Raw genomic sequence first — 19,770 nt, 5'->3', positions numbered from 1 at the left:
GAATGGGTCAATTCTTAATTCTTTAGTAAGTGCTGTTGTTCTGTTCTAGGTCCTTGACAAAGACCCATCGTTGAGTGGGGCACTAGTGCAAGCTTCATGCTGATATTTTATCAGCGACATTGTCAAACTATGTGAAGATTCATTTTAAGAAGATTTATTTATCTGTGATGGAGAAGTATGAAAAAATTGGGAAAATAGGCGAAGGATCCTATGGAGTTGTTTTCAAATGCAGAAATAGAGACACGGGTCAGATTGTGGCCATCAAGAGGTTTTTGGAATCCGAAGATGACCCTGTGATAAAGAAAATCGCCCTTCGAGAAATCCGCATGCTAAAGGTAATGACTTCTGAATTTTCAGACACTAAAAAAAAATTTAAAAAAAAATTAAAGTGGGTCATGTTATATGAAATAAATGCCCTATGATGCCATTACACCTCCTTCCTTCATGGATTTTTGTCCCCCATGACACAAATGGGACGTCTGTGCAGGAGTCACAAATTATATAATGAATTAAAGCAGAGCCATAAGTGCAGGGAAAGGTGGTATTCACTTTCAGAGAGGCTATGGGATAGTTTATTTTTCTTCCCAGTAGCTTTTTTTCCCCATGTCACCTGTAGATCTGGTTCTTGTAGAGCCATCAATTTTGATAGCACTGGAATTTTCCACACCTCCAGTCAGCCAGCATGCATGATTTTTAAACTTCTAGGCTGTCTTCTGTGGGTATTCTCAGTCCATGAAAAGCATACATCATGCACCTGTTTTCAGATTGTTAGGAAGCGGACAGATTTTCCTTATGCCTCAGTTTATCTACTGTTGAGCATCATAATGTCTTGTCTCTAGAAGAAGGATTTTTCTCAAAGAAGTGAAATGATGGCTTTAAAAAATGTTTATTTAGTTAATTCTGGGAGACTGATATGGGAGGGAGGGGTATTGTTTATTTGAAGCTGAAAGTTTTGCTTGTTTGTTTGTTTGTTTGTTTTCCTGGAATGGAAATTAAGAAGGAAAAGTATGGTTCCTTCTTTTCTGAATTTCTGTGAAGATGAAACCCAAATCCAAACCTGGGTAGAATGTGACATATAATCAACACAGTGTGGGTTAACTTTCAACAGACTTTCACAGTGGGGGTTGGCCTCAAACAGTTAGAGCCTCTGTGTTCTGACAGGTATAACTTAGTATCTGAAAAGGAAGGAGCAACCTTGTGGAAACTGAGTGGAAGATCCAGGGGATTTTCTCTTACCTTTGCTTCTCTGTTTTCTCCAGGCCTGTCTAAAAGTCTTCTGCTCCCCATGAATTGAGTGTGTGGGGTTATATCTGTATAAGGACCCTGAGTGGGAAGTAGCAGGCTTTGGATAAATTTAAATGGGTGGATAATAGGGAGACTTTCTCAGTTTGAGTTTAGGACATTCTTGTATGATGTTGTCAGTTCTATGAAGACACTCCCAGAGCCCCAGAACTGCTCCCCTAGGAAAGAGCCGGACCTGCAGTGTTTGTCCCTCCCATCACCTGGATGCTTTCCCCCTGTCCCCTCTCACATTACCACAGGGTCTCACTGTTTGTCCGGTGCCCTTGGGTGTTTTTCACCTTCTCAGGCTTTCCCTAGAGGAGCAGGTGATAAAGATAACTGTATTTCACAGAGGTCATTTACTCCAAAGAAAAGCCAGTCTGTTTCTAGTGGAGAGAGACTGTTTCTGATTCTGAAAGTCACCTGCCAGTGCCACTCTGAAACATCTCGCTATTATTTAGCAAGACCGTGTTTACAGGTTTAGTCCCTGAATTAATTCAGTTCCTCCAGGATGGGGACCTCACTTCTGTGTCTCTGTATCAACCACTTGGCATACAATACGCCTCCAGTAAATGTTATTGTTGGGTTGGCAAAAAGATACTAACAAAATAAGCTCTTAGGAAGGGTAGGTGTTGCCAAAAATTAGGAAGTTAGATGTGTTCTCTTGAACAACTGAATAATGGTGTCCTCTGAAGGATAGAAGTGTATGCATGGGAACCTGATTTCAAAGCACACAGCCCTCCATTCTCCAAAGTCAAGTGCGCAGCTGTAGAGTCCCCTGATCTGTATGAAGTGTTGGGACTGGATTCTCAGTAGAGCCTGTCCTTTCAAGCCCTAACTTTTCAGATTTCTGCGATATGCCTAACACATAATGGATGCTTAAATATTTGCTAAGCTAGTGAATTGAGAGTTTGTTAATGAAGTCATGCTTTCTCTATTTATTTATTCAATAAATATTTGTGGAAGCCATTGTGCCTAAAATGATGTTTATACAAAGTTGTGCATCCTGCATTTCAGACATTTAACAGGTAGAGGATGAATTTCCCTTCAGTTTTCAATCCCAATAGACTGGGTTCCTAACGGGCAGGACCTGTGTCATTCACCTTGTGTCCCCATGCCTGGCATGAACCCTGTTCATAAAGTGTTTGGATGCATGCTTAAAATAGGCTTTGCAATGTTTAGGGAGGCATAGAATGAGAGGTAAGGCATTCAGGGCAGACAGTCTCTCCTAGGGAGGAAAAAGGTGCCTAATGGAAAGGAGTATATTGAGGGAACACAGGTAATAACTCGGAAGTCTTAGCCAGGATGTCTGCTAGGTACTAACGGGCCAGGGAGGCAAGAGAAGGAAAGAAAGCCTGCATCTTTTCAGATGGGGTGTGAGGAATTTCCTGGAATATAGGTCTGGCCTTGGGATAAGTGCTGGTTAGCATCTACCTGCCCCTTGGTCCCAGGCTGCCTTTGTGGTTTGGAGCCTGCCTCCAGGGGACATGCTGTCATCCCTGAGAACAGGAAACTGGTGAGATTTAGACTCGTGTTTTAGGGCCTCATCCGAGCTGAGATTCAAGGCAGATATCCAAAGCCCATGGGAAGGGAGTGCTAAACTGGGAGCCAAGCACAGTCTGTGGGCCCAGGCTCAAAGGTTCAGGGGCTCAGTGAGCGTGAGTTCCTAGGGTTTTCCTTGCACACCCTTCATGGGGCTGGGGCAGTTAATGACCCCTGCTAAGATCAGGAACTAGGAAGACTGAGGCTGAAGTGACCTTAGCAGGTGAGAGTAGGCAGGAGCTGACCCCAGACTGCTCTAATTACTATTAAGGAAAGCAAGAAAGGTAGATTAGGATCAGATGTAGAAGGCTTCAAATGCCAGGCTGAGGAGTTTGGTGTTGTGAAAAGAGGAAAGACAGCTAGGATGTTTTTATGAGAAAGTTGTCATTTATTTGCATACTTTTGAATTTCATGGACCAATAAAATTTCAGAAAAATACTGTTTTTAGAGATTGGGTGGTCAGCATTTTAAGAGACCAGTTTATCACCATTACCTCATAAAAGAAAGGACATTTTAATATATTTTTAAAAAAAAACTAGGAAAGACACAATTTTAGAAAAAAAAGCACAGTCTTCCTGAGAGAGTAGTTGACAACTAAAAACAGCATATATATGCACACATATGTTTCTTTGGTGTGTGAAAGTGTATGAATGTAATTGTGTGTGAGATATTATTGCCCTTATTTTTCTCACTTAGCTATCCTTTGATGAAAATGGAGTTATCACTTGTTTTGTGCAGCCTAAATCTCATAAAAATTAGTACTATGGTAACAAAAAGACTCCCCAGATCAGATGATGTTCTACTTATAGGATCTATATCTGATACAACAAAATACTAATGCTGCAAAAGAACTGAATGGTCCCTTGGTTTTATATTGTAATAGAATTCCGTGTGTATCTATTCTCAGACAATATCTTGTATATGTCTTTTAAACCATTTATTTAACCATTTAGAGCAACTCCTAGTAGTTGCTTTTGGACTCTTTTAAAAATGATAGCTGTTTGCATTAAGCAGATAAGATCAGAGGGGTGAATTTTCCAGCAGTCAGTTGCATAATTGTCAAGGCAGCACATCTACAGCACTTCCCATTCTTGATCCGAAATCATATGTGAAGATGTCACTATCCATTAGTAAATCCTTCTGAGGATGGTAATTATTATCAAGAAACCTATTTTGCTGATATTTTTAAAAAACATGTTTTTCTGAAAACTTTAAACAATTTTCAAATAGCATTATTTCACACCATTTGAGATAAAAAACAGTGTGGCACATTTTTATGAGATAAACTCTGTATTTGTTCTAATACACTGCTTTCTAAGTTAAATGTAATTCACCCTTCATCAAGAGGTCCTACTGCAGTCAACCCTTTAATGTTTTCATATAAATCTTATTTTTTCCAGATTACGTAATTAGGCTTTTAGAAAAATAAAGCTGCTCCAGTTAAAATCAGTTAGCTCATACTCTATTTTAAGAACAAATTAAGTAGGAGTTCCCACTGTGGCACAGTTAGTTACGAATGCGACTGTTAAGGCTCAGGTCACAGCAGGAGCATGGGTTTGATACCCTGCCTGAAGCAGTGGGTTAAAGGATACAGCATTGCTGCAGCTGTGGTGTAGGTCAGCAGCTGCGGCTCAGCTCGGATTCAGTCTCTGGCCTGGGAACTTTCCTGTGCCATGGGTGTGGCCATAAAAAAAAAATTAAGTACTATCTTGGTGAGAGTAATAAAATTGTTCTGCAGTACTGAGACTCAAAGCAACTATCTTACCCTTTCTGAAGCTAGTGTTCCATTGTGGGGGAAAAAAAAGTCAATATTTTCGGTCAGTGTTTTTGATGTGACACCTGTGTGTAAGATAGTTGACATGAGTTTATTTTGGCAAGTTTTTACAGAACTGCCATGTCCCAGGCACTCTTCTTGGCTCCTGTCCTCACACATACAGAGAGACTAGCAGTAAACAAATGATTATATGGCAAGTGGTGAAAAATGAAGCAGAATAAGGGGGTAAATGATGATGGAGGGGCTTGCTTTTTATAAAGAATGTTTAGGAAAAGCCTTGCTGATGAATGACATTTGAAGGCATTCCAGAAGAAATGTGGAGAGGTGACTCCTGCAGCTATTCAGTAGGAAAATATTCCAGACGGGGAGAAGAGTAAGACAGCCCCCCCCCCCAAACAAAAATCAAGTGATGTGTTCTAGGAGGAGCCGAAAGATGAGTATAATCGGAGCAGAGTAAGTGAGGGGAGAGTCACTGGTGGTGAAGTTAGAGGCTAGAAATTCAGACATGAGGGCCTTTGGGGCCATGGTAGGGACTATGGATTTTGTTTTGAACGAGATGGGAGCCATCAGAGGGTTTTGAGCAGGGGAGTGCCCTGGCATGACCTACGCTCTAGAAGGATTCATCTAGCTGCAGCTTGCTGCAGCCCCATGAGCAGGAAGATCTATTGGAAGACTACAGTTGTGGTCCAGATGTGAGGTGATGGTGTTTGGGTCAGAGGGGCAGCAGTGGAGGTAGTCAGACTCAAGATTTATCCTTAGAGAAGAGCTTGCAGGAATCTGATTTTTGGATGAGGAATCAAGAACAACTCCAAAGTACTTGACTTGAATAACTGGAAGAACAAAGAGATCATTCACTGTGATAGGGAAATTTGGGGGAAAGAAAGTCAAGAGTTCTATTTTGGATTTGTTATGTTTGAGATACAAATCCACTGTAAAGTGGGCCATTAAATGCACAAGCCTGGCATTCAGAGAACCCTCCAGGTTGGAGATTATCAAGTTGGGAGACATCAGCATATAGCATTTAAAGCCATCTGATTTAAATATCCCCAGGCCAATAGGGAATGGAGAGACAAATACCAAAGACTGAGCTCTGGAGCTCCCGCATCCTGAGGCCAGGACACTGAGGAACCAGCAACTGAAGCAAGAAGGGGTAATTTTTGCAGTAGGAAAATCCCAAGAGCAATGTTCTTAAAAGCTGAGGGAAGAAGATGTTTCAGAAATGAGAGGGAAGGTCATTGATGTCAAGGTCACCATTAGTACTGATTTAGAATTAGCCTTTGGCTTTGAAGATAGGCGGGTCATTGGTGCTCTTGACAAGAACTGTTTGGGTAGAGTGGGAGGATTGAAAGCTTCATCAGAGAATTCAAAAGAGGATGAGAAGGGTGAAGTGAAGGTAGTGATAGAGGCAACCCTTCTGCGGAGTTTTATTGTAAAAGGAAGCTGAGAAATGTGGTAATATGCTTAGGAAGGTGTGATGTCAAGACATTTGAAGTTGTTTTTAATAAGGGAGAAATAAGTATATTCATCTGCTAATGGAGGGAAAGAATTCCTGGAACCATGACCTTGAGTTACTAAACTGGACCATGACCAAAAATAGCTACTATAGCATAATAAAGGACAAGGTAATGGATCTGCTAGGAGATTAGGCTCCCTCTTCATCTTCTTTTTTTTTTATTATTACTATTATTACTTCATGAATTTTATTACATTTATAAGTGTACAGCAATCATCACAACCAAATTTTACAGCATTTCTATCCCAAACCCTCAGTGCATCCCCCCACCCTGCAACCTGTCTCATTTGGAAACCATAAGTTTTTCAAAGTATGTGAGTCAGTATCTGTTTTGCAAAGAAGTTCATTGTGTCCTTTTTTTAGATTCCACATGTAGGTAATAGCATTTGATGTTGGTGGCTCATTGTCTGTCTTCACTTAGCATGATAATTTCTAGGTCCATCCATGTTGCTACAAATGCCAATATTTCCTTCCTTTTAATGGCTGAGTAATATTCCATTGAGTATCTGTACCACATCTTCTTGATCCACTCCTCTGTAGATGGACATTTAGGTTGTTTCCATGTTTTGGCTATTGTAAATAATGCTGCAGTGAACATTGGACTACATGTGTCTTTGCGAGTCATGGTGTTCTCTGGGTAGATGCCCAGGAGTGGGATTGCTGGATCAAATGGGAGTTCTATTTTTAGTTTTCTGAGGAATCTCCATACTGTTTTCCACAGTGGTTGCACCAATTTACAATCCCACCAACAGTGTACTAGGGTTCCTTTTTCTCTACACTCTCTCCAGCACTTATTGTCTGTAGACATTTGGATGATGGCCATTCTGGCTGGTGTAAGGTGGTACCTCATTGTGGTTTTGATGTGCGTTTCTCTAATAATGAGTGATGTTGAACATCTTTTCATGTGTTTTTTGGCCATCTGTATGTCTTCTTTGGAGAATTATCTGTTTAGATCTTCTGCCCATTTCTTGATGGGGTTGTTTGTTTTTTTGGTATTGAGCAGTAGGAGGAGTTTATAAATTTTGGAGATTGTCAGTTAATTGTCAGTCGATTCATTTGCAAAGATTTTCTCCCATTCTGTGGGCTGTCTTTTTATTTTGTTTAGGGTTTCCTTTGCTGTGCAGAAACTTTTAAATTTAATTAGGTCCCATTTGTTTATTTTTGTTTTTACTGTCGTTACTCTAAGAGGTGGATCTGAGAAGATGTTGCTGTCGTTTATGTCAGAGAGTGTTTGGCCTATGTTTTCCTCTAAGAGTTTTATAGTATCTGGCCTTATATCTAGGTCTTTAATCCATTTTGAGTTTATTTGTATGTATGGTGTTGGAGAATGTTCTCATTTCATTCTTTTACATGTGGCTGTCCAGTTTTCCCAGCACCACTAACTGAATAGGCTGTCTTTTCTCCATTGTATATTCTTGCCTCCTTTGTTCATAAATTAGTTGGGTGTAGGTGCGTGGGCTTCATTCTGGGCTTTCTATCCTGTTCCACTGATCTATATTTCTGTCTTTATGCCAGTACCATACAGTTTTGATGATTGTTGCATTGTAGTGTAGTCTGAAGTCAGGGAGCTCCATTTTTCTTTTTCAGGATGTCTTGGCTATTCTGGGTCTTTTGTGCTTCCAAACAAATTTTAAAATATTTTGTTAAAGTTCTGTGAAAAATGTCCTTGATGATTTGATAGGGATTGCGTTGAATCTGTAGATTGTCTTGGGTAGTATAGTAATTTTGATAATATTAACTCTTCTAATCTGCAAGCATGGTATGTCTTTCCATCTATTTGTGTCAACTTTGATTTCTTTCATCAGTGTCTTATATTTTTCAGAGTACAGGTCTTTTGTCTCTTTAGGTAGGTTTACTCCTAGGTATTTTATTCTTTTGGATGCGATGGTAAACAGGATTGCTTCCCTAGTTTCTCTTTCTGAACTTTCATTGTTATTATATAGAAATGCCATCTATTTCTGTGTATTAATTTTGTATCCTGCAACTTTGCCAAATGCATGGATGAGCTCTAACAGCTTTCTGATAGCGTCTTTAGGATTCTCTAGGTATAGTATCATGTCATCTGCAAATAATGATAGTTTTACTTCCTTTCCAATTTGGATTCCTTTTATTTCTTTTACTTATCTGATTGCCTTGGCTAGGACTTCCAAAACTATGTTGAATAGTAGTAGCTAGAGGGGACATCCTTGTCTTGTTCCTGATCTCAGCAGGAATTCTTTCAGCTTTTCACCATTCAGTTTGATGTTAGCTCTGGGTTTGTTATATACAGCCTTTATTATGTTGAGGTAGGTTCCCTCTGTGCCACTTTCTGAAGGGTTTTTATCAGAAATGGGTATTGAATTTTGTCAAAGGCTTTTTCTGCATCTATTGAGCAGATCATATGGTTTTTATTCTTCAGTTTGTTAATGTGGTGTATCACACTGATTAATTTGTGGACATTGAAGAACCCGTGCATCCCTGGGATAAATCCCTCTTGATCATGATGTACAGTTCTTTTAATGTATTGTTGGATGCGGTTTGCTAGTATTTTGTTGAGGATTTTTGTGTCTATGTTCATCAGTGAAACTGGCCTGTAGTTTTCTTTTTTTGTGGTATCTTTGTATGCTTTTGCACTCAGGGTGATGGTGGCCTCATAGAATGAGTTTGGGAGTATCCCTTCCTCTGCAATGTTTTGGAACAGTTTCAGAAGGAGAGGTGTTAGCTCATCTCTAAATGTTTGATAGAATTTGCCTGTGAAGCCATCTGGTTCTGGACTTTTGTTTGTTGGAAGTTTTTTCATCACAGTTTAAATTTCAGTTCTTGTGATGGGTCCATTCATCTTTTCTATTTCATCTTGGTTTAGTCTTGGAAGATTGTACTTTTCTAAGAATTAGTCCATTTCTTCTGGGTTTTCCATTTTATTGGCATATGGTTGCATCTAGTAGTCTCTTATGATCCTCTGCATTTCTGTGATGTCCATTGTTATTTCTCCTTTTTCATTTCTAATTTTATTGATTTGAGTCCTCTCTCTTTTTTGCTTGATAAGTCTGGCTAAGGGTTTATCAATTTTGTTGATCTTTTCAAAGAACCACCTTTTCATTTCATTGATCTTTTCTATGGTTTTCTTCATTTCCATTTCATTGATTTCTGCTCTGATCTTTATGATTTCTTTCCTTCTACTCACTTTAGGTCTTGTCTGTTCTTCTCTCTCTAGCTGCTGTAGATGTAAAATTAGATTGTTTATTTGAGCTTTTTCTTGTTTCCTGAGGTGGGCTTGTATTGTTATACACTTTCCTCTTAGAATGGCGTTTGCTGCATCCCATAGGTTTTGGGATGTCATATCTTTGTTGTCATTTGCTTCTAGGTGTTTTTTACTTTCCTCTTTGATTTCTTCAGTGACCCATTGGTTGTTTAGTAGTATGTTGTTTAGTCTCCACGCGTCTGTGTTTTTTGTAATTTTTTTCTTGTTGTTGATTTCCAGTCATATAGCGTAGTGGTGAGAAAAGATGCTTGATATGATTTCAATTTTCTTAAAGTTTCTGAGGTTTGATTTGTAGCCCAGGATGTGATCAATCTTAGAGAAATGTTCCATGTGCACTTGAGAAGAATGTGTATTCTGTTGCTTTTGGATGGAGTGTCCTATAAATATCTATTAAGTCCATCTGGTTTAATGCTTCATTCAGGGCCTGTGTTTCCTTATTGATTTTCTGTCTGGGTGATCTGTCCATTGCTGTAAGTGGGATGTTAATGTCCTCCACTATGATTGTGTTATTGTTGATTTGTCCTTTTAAGTTTGTTAGCAGCTGTCTTATATATTGTAGTGAACCTACGTTGGGTATGTAGATATTTAAAATCTTCTTGGATTGGTCCTTGGATCATTATTTAGTGTCCTTCCTTGTCTCTTAAAATAGTCTTCATTTTAAAGTCTATTTTGTCCGATATGAATATTGCTACTCCAGCTTTCTTTTGATTCCCATTTTCATGGACCATTTTCTTCCATCCTCTCCCCTTCCATTTGTATGTGTCCCTAGAAGTGAAGTGGGTCTTTTGAAGACAGCATATATATGGGTCTTGTTTTTGTATCCATTTAGCCAGTCTCTGTCTTTTGGTTTGGGGGTTTAATCCATTAACATTTAAGGTAATTGTTGATATGTATATTCTTATTGCCATGTATTAATTACTTTGGATTTGTTGTTGTTGTTGCTCTTATTTCTTGCCTTCTCTTGATCTCTCCTCTTGTGGTTTTATGACTATCTTTAGTGGTGTATTTGAGTTGATTTTTCTTATTTGTTTGTGTATCAATTGTAGATTTTTGGTTTGCAGTTATTCTAAAGTTTTGATATAAGAGCCCATATATATATAAGATTGTTTTAAGTTGTTGTTCTCTTAATTGCAAATGCATCTCCAATGTCCTGCATTTGTACCCTCCTCTTCTCACAATTTCTGATTTTGGTGGCATGATTGTGCATGGATGATTTTGTATCTCTACTGTATATATACCTTTATTGGTGAGCCTTGTCATTTGCGGTATTTTTGTTTCCTGTTGCTGTCTTTTCTTTTCTGCCTAGAGGAATTCCTTTAGTATTTGTTGTAAGGCTGGTTTAGTGTTGCTGAATTCTCTCAGCTTTTGCTTATCTGTGAAGGTTTTGATTTCTCCTTCAAATCTGAATGAGAGCCTTGCTGGGTAAAGTAATCTTGGTTGGAGATTTTTACCTTTCATCGTGTTAAGTATATCATGCCACTCCCTTCTGGCCTGCAGAGTTTCTGCTGAGAAATATGCCAATAACCTTATTGGGGTTCCCTTGTATGTTATTTATTTCTTTTCCCTAGCTGCTTTCAAGATTTTCTCTTTGTCTTTAATTTTGGTCAGTTTGATTTATATGTATCTTGGGGTATTCCTCCTTGGGTTTATTTTATATGGTACTCATTGCACTTCCTGGATTTGAGTGAGTGGTTCCTTTCGCATGTTAGGGACGTTTTTGGATATTGTCTCTTGGAATATTTTTTCTGTCCCTTTCTCTTCTCCTTCTGGCACCCCTATAATATGGATGTTTGTGTGTTTAATGTTGTCCCAGAGTTCTCTGAGACTCTCTTTATTTGTTTTCTATCTTTTCTCTCTTTTCTGTTCCACATCTGTAATTTCTACTAATCTGTTCTCCACCTTACTTATTCACTCTTCTGCCTCCTGTATTCTGCTGTTGTTGCTGTTGGATGAATTTTTTACTTCAGTTATTGTATTTTGCATCTCTTCTTGTTTAAGTTTTATATCTTGTATTTCTTTGCTCAGTGTTTCCTGTAAACTATCCATCTTTGCCTCTAGTTTATTTCCAATGTCTTGCATCATCCTCAGCATCAATAGTCTAAAGTCTTTTTCCTGGAGGCTGAGACTCTCCTGAGCACTTAGCTGATTTTCTGGGGTTTTTTCTTTCTCCCTTATCTGAGCTATAGTTCTCTGTCTTTTCATTTTTATAGGTTTTTGGTGTGGTGACCTTTTTGTAGACAATGGTGTTGTAGCCTTTCTTATTTCTGATGCCTGCCCCCCTTGCAGCTGAAGTTTGTACAGGGGCTTGCTGTGGGCTTCCTGATGGGAGGGACTGATGCCTGCCCACTGGTAGGTGGAGCTGATTCTAATCCCTCTGGTGGGTGGGACTTTGTCTCTGGGTGAGAATAGAGGCTGCTTTGTGCCTGGGAGGTCTTTGGGCAGCCTGTTTACTGATGGGTGGGGCTCTGGTCCCCCTGAATTGTTGTTTGGCCTAGCGCTTCTAAGTGCTGGTGGGTGGGGCCAGATTTTCCCAAAATGGCCACCTGCAGAGAAATGCACGCCGATGATTATTCCCAAGGGTTTTACCACCAATATCCTTTCCCTACAACAAGCCACATTCACCCCATTTTCCCTGGAGATCCACCAAGAACTGCAGTCAGGTCCGACCCAGATTCCTATGGAGACTTTGCTTTGCCCTGGGACCAAGTGCATGTGAAAGTCTGTGTGGACCTTTCAAGAATGGGGATCTCCATTTCCCTCAGTCCCGTGGAGCTCCTGCGCACAAGCCTCACTGGCCTTCAATGCCAGATGCTCCAGGGGCTCTTTCTCCCAGTGCCAGATCCCCAGGCATGGGGACTTGACATGGGGCTCAGAACTCTCACTCCTGTAGGTGAGTCTCTGTGATAGTTACAGTCTGTGGGGCTTCCCACCCTGGAGGTATGGGGTTGTTTATATCATGTAATCACCCCTCCTACCTGTTGATGTGGTGTCCTCTTTGTCTTCTGGAGTAGGTTATCTTTTTGAAAGTTTCGACTCCATTTGTTTGAAGGTTGTTCAGCATTTGGTTGTAATTTTGTTGTTTTTATGGAAGAAGTTGAGCTCAGGTTCCACCATCTTAATCCCGTCTCTCCCCTCTTCTTTTATTTGGAATGTTGTTAGGTTCTTTTCATACACTGTCCTTAATCTTTATGTGATCTTAAATCTATTGGTGTAGAACTTCTTTCACCAGGCTGTATGACATCTGATTTTCATATGACTCTTGAACCCTTTAGGGAAAAAGTCAACGCATTTCTCATAACTAGGGTTCAAGCATGTAAAGTTTTTTGTTTTTTTCTGCTTTTTTTTTTTTTTTTTTTTTTGTCTTTCTAGGGCCATACCCATAGCACATGGAAGTTCCCAGGCTAGGGGTTGAATTGGCGCTGCAGCTGCCTGCCTATGCCACAGCCACAGCAATGCGGGATCCAAGAAAGCTGCATTTGTGACCTACACCACAGCTCATGGCAACACCAGATCCTTAACCCAGTGAGCAAGGCCAAGGATCACACCTGAGTCCTCAAGGATGTTTGTTGGGTTCGTTAACCACTGAGCCGTGATGGAACTCCTAAAGTTATTTTGGATAGGAGATAGGATGATCATGGCAGAAGCCAGGTTGTAGAAAGAGACAAAAGTCCCTGAAAGGAAATCACCTTAAATCAAGAAGTCCAGGAGTTCCCATCGTGGCACAGCGGAAACAGATCCAACTAGGAACCATGAGGTTGTGGGTTAGATCCCTGGCCTAGCTCCGTGATTTAAGGATCTGGTGTTGCCGTGAGCTGTGGTGTAGGTCACAGACGCAGCTCGGATCTGGCTGCGAGATCCTCTATCGTAGGCCAGCAGCAACAGCTCTGATTCTGCCCCTAGCCTGGGAACCTCCATCTGCTGCAGGTGAAGCCTAAAGATACAAAAAGACAAAAAGACAAAAAAAAAAAAAAAAAAAAAAAAAAAAATCAGGAGTTCCCATCTTGGCTCAGCAGAAGTGACTATAACTGGTATCCATGAGGATGCAGGTTTGATCCCTGGCCATCTTCAGTGATTTAAAGGATCTGGCATTGCTGTGAGCTGTGGTATAGGTTGAAAATGCAGCTTGGATCCCGAGTTGCTCTAGCTGTGGCGTAGGCTGGTGATTGCAGTTCCTGATTCCACCCCTAGTCTGGGAACCTCCATATGGTGAGGGTGCGGCCCTAGAAAGACCAAAAAATAAATAAATAAATAAATAAATAAATAAATAAATAAGTCTGGCCTCACAGACCTGTGTTGGAAAGTGGGCACTGTTTTGCCTAAAGCAGATGGTTGTCCTTGAACTTACACCAGTGCCCTGAGGAATATCTATGTGTCCATCAAGAAAAGAACTGTGTGGTTCAAAATAAACACAAGCCAATCAACACATATTAATTGTTTGACTAAGTTCCCTATGCTGTTAGATCTCTCTTTGGAAAGCAAATGGTAGAATCAGAGAATTACTACCAGCAGCTAGGTGGTTCCTGGGCAGATGTTGGTAGTATGGTCAATGGTGCAGCAGCCTCAGAGGACATCAGACCTACATCAGTCAAGGTTTGTGACTCCCCTCCGTCCAGAAGATGAGAAAATCATGAGCAGTACTAAGGAGAAGGAATCATATTGCCATTTGGTGACTCAGTGGGTCTTGAGTGAAGTGCCAAAATCATTGCCTAGAACGCACAAACTACACAAACCACCTTAGAAGGTAGGTATTGTTATCCCATTTTTCTGATGGATTTAGGATGGTTGATGATTTGTCATGGCCTTCTGGTTTGTATTCTGGGGTGCAGACACAGTTCTGTCTGTCCCCATATCCATGCTATGGTGCTTCCACACATCAGAGACATCATATTTAACCAAACACCATATATTTTTTTTTTGGCCACACCCACAGCCTGTAGAAGTTCCTGGGCCAGAGATCCAACCCATGCCACATCAGTAAGCAGAGCCACAGCAGTGACAACGCTGAATCCTTAACTCACTGAGCCACCAGGGATCTCCACAGACACTGTACTCTTAAGCCTCCCAATGACTGGACCTCAGAACTTAGCCTGCCTTTGCCTCCAGCAGGCCTTAGCTCTGAGACTTAGCTTTTATCTTGCTAGAATGTCAGTTTTTTCCATTTCTTTTTCCTTAACCCTATAGATTATTTTAGCAAACACAAAATTATGAATTGCTACCAATAAAGGTGAGGATAAGCATGGGGGGAAATGTCCATTTAAAACTTTACTATAGGCATTATGATAAAGACAATAAAGTTCATTTGTTATTCATGAGAACAGTGTCTCCTGCAAGAGGATGAAAATTGGTTCTTGGGATTTGGGGCAGGGGTAGGGGGTTCTAGCATTTCTGTTGTATAAATCACAGATATGCAACAGTCCGTATATAGCTCTACAGTGTATTTGTGGAATTAAAATTTCATTGGGAGATGACAAGGAAAAACTGTGTGAAAAGACTCCTTTGGGTGACAAGTATGAAAGAAAGGGCCATTGGGGTGTGGGGAGGAGAGGATGCTAAGTGTTATTACACGCCAGAAACATGTTCTCACTTGACTGTAATTAATTATGAACAGTAACAACCTACAGAATATTCAGAGCATTCCCTTTTCTCCTACTGTCTCCTCACTTTCAATAAGTTCCAGTGAGCCTGTGGGCTGTGTGACTGCACAGGGACAGGAGCCACAGTTAGCAGTTATAGTTTCTAAGCTGGCTTGAAGCTGTTGGGCGACCTTGGGCAAGCTCCAGTGCCTCCTTGGAACCCAGCCCACCTTATCGCCATGATTTATGTCTGTTTGTCATTGCTTTGCTGACTTACTGCTAAGGGGAGCAGAGTGCTCCTAGGACAAACACCTGACCGTGGTCACGCAGCCTTAAGGATGCCAGGGCAGGAAAGTACAGGGTCTAAAAGAGCAGTAGCAAAGGCAGAGTTGGCAAGGCAGAAAGGTGGGGTCCTGGTACCAAGGGGAGCTGCTGGAGCTGAAGTGCTTCACTTGGTCTCTTCTGTTGTAAAATATCAGACCAGAGACACTGCTGCGTAGATTACCTTCCTGGTGAGGGTAACATGCTGCAGTGAGAGGACTGTCAAGGTTCCCTGCTTTTCAAAGCATTTATTCCATGTTTCATCCCACGTGCTCTTGTGCCAGGGCTGCTTTCCACGGAACGCTAGCAGAGTACCACGTCAGTGCTCCCTGCATTAGATCTAATATCGTTTATGAAATCTAATCTAGTTTTAATAAATTCTAAAGGCTTTTGCTCCCCCAGTATTTGTTGAAGAAATATTTTCCCAATATTAAGTAACATGTTTCTGAAAATTGTTCAGCATTTTCTGTTATGGTTTATATGGGATTACAAACTCAGATGTCTGTGGGGAAGCACACTGGTAACATAAATGAGTGAAGAAGGCTGAATCCAAAGCACGATGGAGACTCTGCCTTGTGGAAACTAGGTGGCCACTGCCCAGCTCACAAACTCTAAGCCCAGGAGCTAGACTTTTCAGAGTCTTTTTTTTAAAGCCAGAGATCAGAATTTTGTGTAAAATTTCATATATGTATATTTTAATCCAGGAGCTTATCAGTAAGCATACACTGCATTTAATTGCCTTGTTTCTTCAGTTCTTTTACTCAAATTCTTTTTTCAGTCTTTCATGGTATTGGCATTTTAAAAGAGTGCAGTTCAACTGTTGTGCAGAATATGACTCAACAGAGGTCTGACTGTCTCATGATTCGATACAAGGTAAATGTTTTTAGCAAGAATGTACATGAGTGAGGCTCTGTCCATCACACTAGTTCTCATCTTGAAGTATGTGACATTGGTTTGTCCCATAATTGGTGCTCTCAGTTTTAATCTCTTGGTTAAGATGGGTCTTTCAGATTTCTCACTTGTAAAGAAGCATTTTCCCTTTAATAATTAATAAGCAGTCTGTGGGGTGACACTTGGAAACAGTGTGACTGCCTTGTTTCCCAACAACTGTCACCCAATGATCCCTGCCTAAATCAATAAGAGATATTGTAAAATGGTGATTTTTAACAGTTCCTTCTACCATCATTAGTTATAATTTTTCTGTAAAAGAAGAGCTTTTTTCACCCACCCCACCCCCTATCCATACACTTTTTAGTATCACTGTGAATTCTGGATTTTTAAAAAATTCAACATATTACAAACCATCACTGTCAGTCTTTTTGCTTCTCAGATTATCTCCTTGGACTGAGCCCCTTTATCTAACAGATGTGCTCCATTCCTTAAGTACTTCTTTACGGTGGGAGCAAAGTGAAATGCCTCTCATCTAGCCCCAGCTCTGGAATCAGCCATTTCTCCTAGGAGCCCCGGTTCCCCCCCCCCTTTTTTTTTAGGGCCACATCTGCAGCATATGGCAGTTCCCAGGCTAGGAGTTGAATCAGATCTACAACTGCCGGCCTACACCACAGCTTCAGCAACACAGGATCTGAGCCACATCTGTGACCTACGCCTCAGCTCATGGAACACTGAATCCTTAACCCTCTGAGTGGGGCTAGGGATTGAACCCACATCTTTATGGATACTAGTCGGGTGTGTTACCATTAGGCCACAATGGAAACTCCTCTTTTAGTAAGAATAAAATCTAACTTTAAAATGTTGACAAGTAATTTAAAAAATCTTAAACACCATTCAGGTCAAACAAAGCATATTTGCAAACACCATTTGTCCTGCAGGCTCACTTTGGGGACCTTGAATTGTACAGCTTTCACCATATGCAGGTGTTCTCACTAGAGACGGGCAGATCTGATCCCTGGATGTTCATTGCTCATGTATATAGAGGTTGGGCGTTTATGGAAACTGGTGGTCAGTAGTATGGAGGAAAAAGCCAAGCATTCCCTTGCCCACACTGATAGAAACCAAACAAACCCCCTTATCATCCCCTCTCCCTATTTGTTCAACAAGTGGAGACCTGTTTGATTTTATTTTTGCAAGATGACATGCTAACTGCAAATAGTAACAGACTGTTTTGTTTGTATATTAGAAGTTTTTTTGGCTTAGCTCACAGTATGTTTGTGTAGAAAGATTGTGTTCCTGCTGTGTAGGGAACTCCTAAGTAATAAAGCTGCCATGCACACTTTAAGAACAAAAGAAGCAGAAGTCAACAAGCTGGCTCGTTACCTTTAAAGATACCAAGTTTGCCAGGAGATTAAGCACATACCACCATCTGTCAGTGCCCAAATGTTCTCACACACATCCAGCCACACACCTTACGCAAGAAAGTAAAATATCATAGAGCAGGAGGGGGCCAAATAAGTGATTTTATAATGCACATTAATAAGAAATATAATTACAGTATTGCTTTTTTACCACTTATTATTTCCAGCAAAAAATTTACAGGTAGACAACTATGTCACATATAGGTATTATCAAACATTCAAACTACACTAAAAAGTAGTATTTTCTATATGGAATGATAAAAAAATTTTTAATGGGCCAGGCGTGTGTCTTTCACTTGAAATTTTTTAAGTGTCTTAATTCACCTTTTTATTTGGCAGGATTGATGTTTCAGGCCTCAAATTTGCTTTCAACAGGCATATTTTCTTGGTAATTATTTATCTTCTTTATTACTTATTAACTTTAAATGCACCATGGTGAAAATGCTTTGGGATAGAGTTGCCTGGTTGAATATCTTTTAACTTCATTGCTCTTTTTTTAGAATAATGAAAGGTGAGTTTCTAAACCAATTGACGCCATCACCTGTACCTAAAAACCAAACCAATAACTCATTCTATGATTCTCAGTACATTGCTGCATGAATTTTTGGCTGTGTCATTGTTAATCCTCATTTTGATTGCGTTTGTGCTACTGCTTCTTTCCTAGTCCTTTTCATATACTTTATGAGTCAGTAAAACAGCTTGAGTCTCTGCTATGCCCATCCTCAGCCTGTGCTGGGTCTCCAGAGGAATCCAGGAGACCTCAGCCCCAGTCTTTGGGCAGAGGACTAGCCTGGCACATTCCATTCCATCCAGGTTGTCTATAGCAGACCTAAAATAAACTTAACTTTGCCTCTCCACCTCCCCACCTGTGATTCCAGCTTTTTCAATCCTCCTGCCCTCTTGTAGCAATGCCAAAACTAAGCCACTAGTCAGAGTGTCTACTGTGGGGTTCTTGACATTTGGAGGAAATGTGGGATCAGGGCAGCTTAATGTTCCCAAAAGAGAGGGTTAAAGAGGAATGCCTCACCATTGAGGGGTACAGGATATTTTCCTCTGGGCTGGAGAACAATTCATGGTTAAATAGCTTTTTTAATCATGAAAATAGCTTTTCCGCCCACAAAGCTGATGTATTAACTAGCTCTCTGAAACTAACTTCAATATTTATCTTGGTTTTACAACATAGTGAAGAGACTTAATGCAAATCATCTAAGACCATGGTAAAGTAACATATGCTCATGTAAGAAGACAAAACAGAAGGTACAGAAGAATGTAAAGTGAAAAGGAAATCTGTCTCACTCCTCGCTCTCCATTCTCACCCCCCAAACAACCAGTCTCTTGTGTTATCATTCTAGATGGTTTCCCTGCTTTTACAAAGACATGTAATCTGTTTTAAAAAACAAATGTGGAGTTCCCGTCGTGGTGCAGTGGTTAATGAATCTGACTAGGAACCATGAGGTTGCGGGTTCGGTCCCTGCCCTTGCTCAGTGGGTTAACGATCCGGCGTTCCGGCGTTGCGGTGAGCTGTGGTGTAGGTCGCAGACGCGGCTCGGATCCTGCGTTGCTGTGGCTCTGGTGTAGGCAGGTGGCTACAGCTCCGATTGGACCCCTAGCCTGGGAACCTCCATATGCCGCGGGAGCGGCCCAAGAAATAGCAAAAAAAGACAAAAAAATAAAAAATAAAAATAAAATAAAAAAATAAAAATAAAAATAAAAAACAAATGTAAATGGTATCACATTGTATATACTATTCTATAATTTCCTTTTTACATTTAAGACAGTGGACTCTTGACCAACACGGGTTTGAACTGTGAATTCATTGTATGAGTTTGAATCTACTTATATATGGATTGCTTTTCCCTTTTTTTTTTTTTTTTTTTTTAGAGCCGTTCTCATGGCATTTGGAGGTTCCCAGGCTAGGGGTCAAATCCGAGCTACAGCTACCAGACTACGCCAGAGCCACAGCAATGTTAGATCCAAGCTACATCTTTGAGCTACACTGCAGCTTGTGGCAATGCTGGATCCTTAACCCACTGAGTGAGGCCAGAGATTGAACCCACATCTTCATGGACATTAATCAGGTTCCTAACCTGCTGAGCCACAATGGGAACTCCGAGGATTTTCTTTTAATAAAAATATTGAGAGAGTTCCCACTGTGGCTTAGTGGGTTAAGAACCTGTTACAGCCTCATCCTAGTTAGAGGTCTGTGCATTCTG

At 40.5% G+C, this 19,770-nt stretch overlaps 1 protein-coding gene across 10 annotated transcripts in view; it reads left to right on the top strand.

The window, feature by feature from the left end:
* The window catches only part of CDKL1 (cyclin dependent kinase like 1), a 65,757-nt gene that overhangs the window by 1,129 nt on the left and 44,858 nt on the right, over positions 1–19,770 (top strand). For all 10 annotated transcript variants that reach the window (XR_014818446.1, XR_014818452.1, XM_021101475.2 and 7 more), the window contains exon 2: positions 50–335. Coding sequence is in view for 8 of the 10 variants with exons in the window: in XM_021101475.2 (XP_020957134.1) it covers positions 168–335 (168 nt within the window). In the remaining 2 variants the exon portion in view is untranslated. The remainder of the gene's footprint in view (positions 1–49; positions 336–19,770) is intronic.

This window comes from Sus scrofa, chromosome 1 (assembly GCF_054392235.1).
Source record: "Sus scrofa isolate SSC_HxYL_T2T_F1_AM1 chromosome 1, Sscrofa_HxYL_maternal_Yorkshire_Landrace_v2.0, whole genome shotgun sequence".
Classification (NCBI taxonomy): domain Eukaryota; kingdom Metazoa; phylum Chordata; class Mammalia; order Artiodactyla; family Suidae; genus Sus; species Sus scrofa.
The sequence above is the reverse complement of the archived record's forward strand: the minus strand, read 5'-3'. Positions and strand labels throughout refer to the sequence as shown.